This window comes from Quercus lobata, chromosome 4 (genome assembly GCF_001633185.2).
Source record: "Quercus lobata isolate SW786 chromosome 4, ValleyOak3.0 Primary Assembly, whole genome shotgun sequence".
Classification (NCBI taxonomy): Eukaryota; Viridiplantae; Streptophyta; class Magnoliopsida; order Fagales; family Fagaceae; genus Quercus; species Quercus lobata.
This window is the reverse complement of record NC_044907.1, coordinates 67,901,989-67,912,362: the sequence shown is the minus strand read 5'-3', so window position 1 is coordinate 67,912,362 and position 10,374 is coordinate 67,901,989. Positions and strand designations below refer to the sequence as shown.

The following is a 10,374-nucleotide window of genomic DNA, read 5'->3' as shown; positions in this document are numbered from 1 at the left end:
AAGGTATTCACGTCTCTCTCTCTATTTCTTTTGAGTTTTCAGAAGACTGCAGTATCACACAGTAGTTCTGATGGCCAACCACTGAATATGATATTATAAAATCTTATTTTATAGTAGACTTCTAAAACCCTAGAGAGAGATTGGACGTGGGATCCTTAGGGATCCTAATCTTCAGCCGTAGGATTTTATCAATAACTTTTTGAACGTTATTGACTTATCTTGAAACTCTTTCCAAAAGTATTTCTTAATTTTCTCAATCATATCAAGAAAATATCTGAACTTCTACATATTGCAATAATGTCCATCAACACATTGCAATTGACCCCTGAAGATTAGAGAATTACAAATGAGGTCCCATTTCATACAATTTTATATCTATGTCCTTCCACCATACTATATTCCCACAAGCCACTAGGACTGGATAAATATCATTGTCATGTCCCTAGCTTATGTGACCCTTAATTTCTTGATTTCATAATTTCTATTGGACTCCAAAATATTTATAAAAACTCTTTAAATATATATATATACAATATTATATATATGAAAAAAAAAAACATTTTTGAAAAATGTCACCGGCCGGTTTTGTTTTGTGTCCAGCTTCAATATGAAAATCAACTGAATATACTATCTTCTTTAGAGACTGGTGGATTCATTGTTGAGCATTTATATATTTTACTCATTACATACATAACCCAACGTGTCTATATATAGCCTTTAAAATTGGCATCACCAGTTGACATTGTCAAAGTTATGTGCATAATAAATAAATATACACAAACCCCTCATGTTTAAGGACAATAGAAAAATTGCGATAGAACAACCTTTTAAATAACAATGATCACTCCATAAGGTGTTCTTGATCGGATCCAATTCAGTGTATGTACTTGTTACATTACACCCACTTGTTTGCTTAAAGTCACTACTTCAATGATGGAGTAAATCATCCTATCATATAGCAGCACAACAAGTGTAGGCTTCAATGGTAATAATCAATTAATATCCACAGCCTAGAACAATTTAATAATATATGAAAAATCATTACTCCCTGTCTTTGGTTCCTTAACCATTAACATGATTTTTCCTACAAAGGTGACATCACATGCCACATTTAAACAATGAAATATACCTATAAAAGTTATGAATGTGAAAATAGAAATTTATCATCAAATAAAAATGCATAGTATTGTTTTTGAGGGCACATAATTCTAACAGGTGGGTATCAGGTACATCAAGTATGGGGTTTGATGAGGATTGAATGAGGACCCGTCTTCCTGCTGGGGAGAGCAGACTAGCTTGCCAACCAGAAAGCTTCTACTGATCCTTATGGACAACAAAATTGAAATCTCTAGTGCCTCGGTCCACAAACTTTAGAGGAAACCCAAGGTATCGATCAAAGCTGTGAATAAAATATAGCCCTTCTTCATTGTTTGTATTCAAAACAAAAACCCGGCGATGCATAATCATTTCTTTTTCCTCACTTATTATTAGCTTAAAGTAGCATATTCAAGGTATTTTATTAAGTTGAATTTGAATAATAAATTGGACATTTATTTTAAATTTTCTCTATCCTTCAAATGATTTTACATTTTTAGTTGTGAGCTTGCAATTTGCTAATCTATTCATTTGACTAGTTCCATTTTGACTAATTTATGTTGTAGGCTATTAGAAGATATGTAAGAATCATAAGCATGTGCTGGTTCGATACATTCTAAGGATGTTCCCTTTCAAAGAATGACTAATCCAAAAGAAGAAAAAACTCTGTTATAACTTCCCTATAGAACCACATCCATTTCCACATAGGTCTCCATGGCAAAAGCAATTTGTAAATCCAATTAGTCGAAACAACTTTAGTTAACAAAAAATAGTTAAAAGTCCCTTATAAGTTAAAACGCCTCTATAATTTTTCCCAAATAGCTAACAAATGAACAATGTTTCAATACATTTATTGAGCACTGCTTATCAACAATCCAATTTCAGCCAATTTTTAATTCATTTCTCTCTTCCTCACTTACACTCTCTCCCTCAACTAGACCAAGCTCTCTCTCTCTCTCTTCCTTTGAATAAAACCTCCATAGCTAGTCAATAAATATTGAGGTTGATGAAGGCGTATGCTTGTTAAAATAGTAAAAGTAGAGTTTTTAGAGTTAGTTTAGCTAAAATTGTGTAGAGTCTAATGTGAATGCTCCAAGGCCCCAATTTAAATTGATACATTATGAGCTCCCCAAATAATAGTTAGCTTTTGGTAACATTCCAACCATAGGAATTCTATATTTCTAAAGAACTCAACAACCATAATATATTTCTACTCTATGCCATTGCCATTATATAGAGACTCAAATTAGTACACGCAAGAAATGTAGAAATCGCTTCTTCTACAAGCAATTATTGAACTTAAAGAGAAGCTTATATGAAAAAATAAAGATGTCAAGAGTTCATTATTGTCAAGACTGTCACTTAGTAACCGACCATAGGCAAGAAGCAGTTTCGTCGGACCTGACCTGGAAATCCAGTCAAAACATTAAGATCTGACATCTTCATCATTGCCCAAGAAAAGTCCATTCGGAAGGTTGATCCATCATTTGAAGCATAAGCCCTTACCAGTCTTGCGATATTCTCATTAGCCAGAAACTGCTGATCAGCTAAAAGGAGTCCTCTCCCTTTTAATGATTGGCTGTGAATTCATGCAGACTCACTCATTTCCAATGATTCCATGGGTTAAGAAGAAGGCTGAGTGTTGGTCCTATTACTATCTTGGCACCTTATTCTCATCTCAGTGAGGAAATCAGAAGCTACGGTTGGTTCAGGCTGCCCTATCCCCTTGAAGTCAGAGAGGCGTTTCTGTATGAACTCCCAGCCAATCTTCCCAATGTTGCATGCACCTTCAGATGATCAAAAACTGATGCAAACCAAAGAACATTTCAAACTCTTTTCAACTGCAAAAAACAAGTTTGTAAAATGAGAAAAGGCCTATCTAGTAAGTACCTAGAAGATTGACTATTGCTCTTCCATCAAAACCTCTAAGGGCAAAAAGGTGAGGTGTTTGTGTTATATTATCACCCGGTCATGGAATCTCAGCCAGTCCTTCATTGAAATATGAATGAGTGCTGTCCCTCCGGCCTGTTAACACTGGATAGAAAGGGCCACCAGCCTGTAATAGTTTTCACCAGAGAATTCCAATAAAAAGAGCAGCTAGATATTGCAAAATAAATAACATATATAAGAGAACAGACAAAAGCACAAAATAGCTATGCTTAGCTTGGCTGGTACGAAGTGGAGGTAAAGGATTTGGAAACTATAGAAAAAATAAAGGAAAAAAAAAAAATCAACTCAACCAAGTGTATTGTAATTAGTTGACTGCAATAAGTTGAGTCTCTTGATTTCCAAGGATAAGAACTGGAAAAATAAAAATCAAATTTGTTAATTATGTATGAGATGTTTTTTCAAAAAGAGAAAAAATATATATGCGTGTAATATATATATGAGATTTTATGATATATTAGTATATTTAATTATGTAAGAGATTTTTATGAGCCTTTGATTTGTTTAATTAAGTATGATAATTTATGATCCTTCGTATTTTTTATATTTTATTTTATATCTTTTATAGGTTTCAAAATTCAAGGTATTCAATTATTTTCATTTGTTTCAGTGACCAAAGGTTAAGTGGTCTATTGAGGTATATGTACAAACACTCAAAGACGCAGCTGTTTTCAACTTTTAATTAACTATATACAGAGAGTGCCAGTGCCTAAGCATAACTTAGTTCAATATCTAGAGTGCGAAAAATAATTGATCATTGAAAGGGAACTGCCAAATGAGGAGATTTACTTAATATAAGGACACAAAGAACAAACATAAAAAATGAAAACTATGTGATTGGGGAGAAGATAAATTATAGACACAAACGCAGTTTAGGCATTGCTAAAAGACAGAAGTCACTATTTCAAAATAAATAAAAAATGTAAGAATTAATAGAGAAAAACTTCAAATTGCATTTAAAAGATAATATTATGATAAAATCTCTAAGCAGAGCTACTAACTGAAAAGTTTTCCAGGAACAAACCATCTTCAAGACACAAAAAAGATAAGCAATTTAATTTCGCTAAATAGCTACCAGAGTCAAGGATAGGTAGTCATACCAGTTCCTGCGATAGGGAAAATATTCTTTGAGCTGCTGATAAATGGAATCAATCAGAGTCTGCATATCCAAAACTAAGTCCCAACCTCTAAAATTAGTTTTTTGAAAACAGTCGTGCCTCTCAAAATTTTTGGAAATTTGAGTTTGCATCATACAAGCTCTCTCTAAAACGACCAGAGGTAGCAGAAATGACACTTTTGACGGCATCAGCAGCACTTCTAACCTTCAGATTTGAAGAAATTAGATTCTCAAGTAACAGATGAAGAGATGAATGAAGACATCTATAACAAGAAAAATCTTCTCCTAGGCATAAACTAAAGATGCCGATTCCTTGAACTATAACCAATTTGACAAAAAATAACTATAATCAGTACCACCTAAAGCCATTAAGGAGAACCTGAAATAAGGGGAAGGAAAACATAAATTCAAGTTGTAGCATAGCAGTCACAGAAGAAGTGTAACTTGTCGATTGAAGATGATGGTTTGGATTTGGGTGAATGGATCCCAACTATAGCATTGTTAAATGTGCATAACAATTAGCATACCAAAACCATCAGCAGGCATGAAAAGTGTAATTGAATACTATTTGATAACAATAAAACATAATGGCATCTGATTAAAAGCTATTCCTATGAGCAACTTTTGAATTCTACTTTGTGATAAAAGCAATAAAACAATTATAGACATATCAATTTCTTTGTTTTGAGACGAATAATCCGCCAAAACTCGTTAGACCACAAACACCTAATTGGAATTAATTTGGATATTATTATCACGGCATACATTAAGAGCTCCCCCAATATTACTGAACTTTTGATAACATTCGAAACATTAAAATTCTAAATTTCTGATGAACTCAACAACCAAAACATTTTTGCATGCAGTTTCAACTAGCTATTTCATCATCGTGACCATGACCAATGATGTCATTGCCTTTATATATAGACTCAAATTAGCACAAGCAATAAATGTAGAAGTCACAGCATCTACAATCAAACATAGAACATAAGAGAAATTAATATGAAAGAATAAAAATATCAAGAGTTAATTATGGTCAAGACTGTCACATAAAAACTGACCAAAAGCAAGGAGCAGTTCCGTCAGACCAGACCTTGAGATCGAGTAAGAACATTAAGCCCTAACATCTTCATCATTGCCCAAGCAAAGTCCATTCAAAAGGTTGATCTGGCATTTGAAGCATAAGGCTTACTAGTCTCATGGTCTTCTAATTAGCCATTGCTAATCGGCAAAAAGAGTCATCCCCCCTTTTTTCAAGCTCTGATAGTAGTGAGTGTCCAAACTTGCCCCAAATGACATCTGGGATGACAATGCCTGCAAAAATGACATCCGCACTGCAGACACACTCATTCCAAAGATGCCATGGATGAAGAAGAAAAATGAGTTGTGGTCCTATTACTGTCTTGGCACCTCATTCTCATCTCAATGAGAAAAATCAAAAACTATAGTTGGGTCAAGCTGCCTGGTCCCCTTGAAGTTAGAGAAGTGTTTCTGTATGAATTCATAGTCAATCATCCCAATGTTGTGTGCACCTTCAGATGATCAAGAATCCAATACAAGTACATACATTCCTGACAAGTGGAAAGGAACCTTTATTTTTAAAAATCAAGTGGAAAGGAACTTAAAAATTAAAATTTGTCTTTTACAATTTAAAAAGAAATTATAAAGGAACCAAAATTATGAAACAATGTATTTTCTAATATATTAGTATATAAGAATATACCTAACACCAATGTTTGTATCCATCAGATTCTTCTTCAATGAGTTTCTCCATGAGCATTCTTCATGGATCTTTGTATCTTGTTATGTCATTCTCCAAAAAAAATATTCAATAGCCATTTCGGTTTTCCACTTGAGAACACAAGATAACCCAAAACCAATCCAAACACGAATCCACAGCCATACCCCAATAATACAACTTTCCAATGAAACCCATTTTCAAATTTGAAATCATCTTCTTGAATGGTGGTGGTGGTGGTGGTGGTCCCTCGCCATTGCCACAAGCTTTTGTCATTGGAAATCCACATAACCCCCAGTTACCATTGAAAGAATCATTCGTAAATGTATTGAACTGTTTACCTTGAGGTATCTGACCAGAAAGATAGTTTTTTGATAGGTTTAAACTTGCCAGTGATGTTATATCTACTAATTGTATAGGAATTTCACCTGTGAGCTTGTTTGAGGAGAGATCTAACCATTCAAGATTGGTTAAATTTCCCAACGATGGAGGCACATGACCTGAAAGATTATTGTGTGAAAAATTAAGCCCCTTCAGTGACCGAAGCTCTCCAATTGCCTTTGGAATTTCTCCTTTGAAATTGTTGTTGGAGAAATCGATGGTTATGAATAGACTTTGGATTTTTACCAATTCAATGAAAAACCCTTTCATTGCCACTGTCACGGAATCTTGATAATAATCATCACCCATGTATTTCAATTTACCTTTGTTCACACTTGCATTCACCATGGCTTTTAAATAGTTAAAAAGGTTTGTCGGCAAATGCCCATGGAACTCATTTTGAGAGAGATCTATGATTCGCAAATTTGGGAATGGGAATTTGGTCTTAGGATTGCCTAAGGCACCATGAAAGTAGTTTGATCGCAAGATAAGAACCCGCAACTCTGGAAGAGTTTCCAACCAAAGAGGGAAAGTGCTATTAATCTTGTTGTTACCAAAATCTAGAACTTCCAACTTTCTACAAGAGACCAATGATTGTGGCAATGACCCTTCAAAATGGTTGCCATTGAGTTTAAGACTTCTCAAGTGACATTCCTTTGCAAATTTCATTGGGAGGGTGCCATTAAGACTGTTATTTTGTAAATCCAGATCTATGAGATTGTCACTAAAGTTTTGAAAACATGGAGGAATCATGTTACTCAAGTGATTATAAGACAAATCAAGGTACTCAATAGAACTAAGATTGCAAAATGAGGAAGAGATTTGTCCAGTTATATTATTCCTGGAGACTGAAAAGAAATATATGCCTAGTGGAGGTACTGGAAGTGGTCCTTGAAGCGAGTTAGAATGAAAATCAAGATATCCCAAGTTCTTCCACAAAAGGTGTCCTACACTTGTCAATGAGTTGTATGAAAGATTCAAGTAAAACAATGAATCCTTCCCCACCTCCAAAAACCACTTTGGAATATTGCCTTTGATTTGGTTGTTGGAAAGGTCTAAGCGTTCAATATATTCTGCAGTTTGTACAAAGTGTGGAATTTCAGTTATGTTGGAAGAAGACAACTGTAATGAAACAATTTTGGGTAAGATATTGGTGGCAAAGGTGAAGGAGCTTAGTGACAGGAGAGGATTATTTGACATTCCAAGAGATTGAAGATTTTTGAGCTTAAAGAATATTTTTGACTCCACATTGCCACTTAAATTATTGAAGGAGACAAATAGAACACGAAGGCTCACCAATTTAGAGATTGACAATGGAAGGGGACCACTTAGGTTGTTATTATTCAACCTAAGACCAACCAATGAGTTATGCTGGAAATCGCCAATATGCCCAATGAATTGGTTATAATCAAGAAATAAGTAACGCAAAGATGGTATTGTATACACCCAAGATGGTATTGTCCCATTCAATAAGTTACCAGATAAGAAGAGAGATTCTAGATTGGAAGGAATCTTGTTGACTAGTTGACTATTAGAAGAATTATTTGAAGAGAAAATTTGGGGAAAGTTTGTCAGAAGCTGCCCTATGAAATTGTTGTATGAGAGATCTAAGTCAGTAAGAACTTCAAAGTTTAGGAGGGACCATGGAAACTGACCACCAAAGTTATTATATGAGAGGTCCAAAGAAGTGATTTGTGTGAGATTAGGAAGAAATGTTGGATATGATCCTATGAAATTGCATTCTCTGAGGTACAATTCTTTTAAGGACTTGAGATTGCTTATTAAATTAGGTAAGTGGATTGGGAATTCGATTCCAGAGAGCTCCAAGGACCTGAGTGGAGTACTCCAGTTATTCGTTGGAAGGGAACCGGTGAGATTGTAGTTGTAACCTACATAGAGCAGCTGGAGGTTTGGAAGGTGTAATATATTATCTGGGAATCTCCCTTTCAATCCACAATAACGAAGAGTAAGAGATGTCAAAGAGGAAGACAAATTCATGAAAGAATTAGGTGAAACAGAAGACATGTTAACATAATCCAAAAAAAGTTCAGTTATATGGGTTAGGTTTTGAACAAGCCTTTTCAAACTAGGCATTTCTATTCTCATGCCATAATTCTCAGAGAGATCAAGTGAAACCAATTTGGATAAGTGGGAGATTTCAGAAGGGACATCACCAGCAAAGAAGGACCCAGTGAGGTTGAGATGCGTCATGTTTGCAAAGCCACCAAACTTAGATGAAATTGCGGAGATATTGAAATAGTTGTGAGCAAGGTTGAGCCGCTGGAGATGGCGAAGAGAGAAAAGGGTGGAATTGGGATGGATGGGACCTTCAAGCCGACTGCAACTGAGGTCGACAGCAATGACATGACCTGTCATCGTATCACAGATGACCCCATCCCACCCACAACAATCTGTACCCATTTTCCACGAATTCTTCGGAGGATGAGAATAATATTCACAATAACCATCAGAATCGCGAACAGAAAAAGAGTTTCTGAAATGGAGCAAAGCAGAGGATTGGTGTGAATGGCAAAGAGGCGTTGATGAATTAAAAGAGAGAGAAGAGGAACAATTATTAGGTTGAGAAAGCAAGAGGAAGCAAATGAGTAAGAGTAATACCCGCTCCATATTTGCTCTAGGTGGTTTTAGAAATCATATTCAGAAGGAATGATAAGAGATATTTTGGGTGTTCTTTTAGGAAATGAGGTGGCAGAGAGACATATATTTATAGGCGAGAGACCATAACTACGTTTATCAAATCAGGCAAATGTAGACAACTCTAATCCCTCGACTTAGCTTTATTTTATGGGTTGGGCCAATGACTTGGAAATTTAAAGGTCTTGTGGGTCACACTCTTTAATATCTATGGTCTTGCGGGCTAAAATTAAGGTCTTGTGGCTGTGGGTCCCTAGCGTACAGTGTAGAGTTGTTGGACTATGGAGTTAGACTAATATTTCTGTTAGAAACTATTTTATAATATTTTTATAAAATATTAATGTGGTCAATTTCTTATTAGTTTTTATCTAGGTCCATTATTAATATTACTTTTTTATTTATCAATAATCACTCATCACATCAGTCGTTGGTAAAAATTTTTGTAAAATAATTTGTATCTCTAATATTATTCATAGAATTATTCGATGGATTCATTGATTTATAAAAAGTAGCTTTTTATTAAAAAAATAAATAAATAAAAAGTAACTCTGACAATGAAAAAAATCAGGTTTATTCGGGTTAGCTATATCTACTATTTATCATAATAGCTACTGTTTATTAAAAATAATAATAATAATTTTATCAACTTTAGATTTCAATTTGCTCATTCTTTTAAGTTTTGTCTCTACCTATTTAGCATTTAGGACCATCATGGAAATAATTAACTTATGACAATAGGGCTAGACATTTAGCAGTCAAGAACTCAAGATAAGAAGGTTTTGAAATTTCTAAGCATTGCTTAGTTCTCATTTCTTATTATTTATACATACATGTTTTTTGTTGTGGGGGTGGTGGCATTTAGGAATCTTCCAAAGCAATATTTAAGAAACATTTAATTAGTAGCTCTATCTCTTAAAATTTGTATGTTTGGAGAAAATGATCACAACTTGTTTTAAAATCATTGATATACCAGATCCCTTCAACCATGCAAACGAGTAACACTGTTAGAAGACTTTAATCTTGTTAATGTCTCACTAAATCTTTGATCATTGTTTGAAACTTCCAAAGACTTAGAAAGCTATAGTCAGGGTCGGCTCAATAGGTGATACAATTGGTACAATCGCCTAAGGTCCCAAATAAAAGAAGCCTCCACTTGTAAAAAAAAATTATATATATAAAATATATTTATCTATATATTTTAATTAAAAAAATTTTAAACACTTTTATTAGTCAATAAAATGTATTAAAAAGAACCCATAGTATCTAAAATGCAAAAGATTAAAAAGGAAAAAATAAAAATAGTAAACTTCAGTTGACAAAATTAAATTTGAGGAGACAAGTTTATTAACTCATTCTTAAAATATACTAAAATCAAAATTAAAACTAGACAAATTCATTAATAATACAACGTAATTATCTTGAAAAATGTTAAAAATAGAGG

General features: G+C 34.0%; 1 protein-coding gene across 1 annotated transcript; it reads right to left on the bottom strand.

Annotated features, from left to right (window-relative positions):
• Positions 1-2,155: 2,155 nt before the first annotated feature.
• Positions 2,156-9,024, bottom strand: LOC115983181 (receptor-like protein 6). The gene is made up of 4 exons (XM_031105823.1): positions 5,883-9,024; positions 4,143-5,730; positions 2,986-3,151; positions 2,156-2,899 (listed from the first exon to the last, which is right to left on the bottom strand). Exon 1 carries the CDS (start codon positions 8,904-8,906, stop codon positions 5,988-5,990), a length of 2,919 nt encoding a protein of 972 aa, XP_030961683.1. The 5' UTR covers positions 8,907-9,024; the 3' UTR covers positions 2,156-2,899; positions 2,986-3,151; positions 4,143-5,730; positions 5,883-5,987.
• Positions 9,025-10,374: the final 1,350 nt, after the last annotated feature.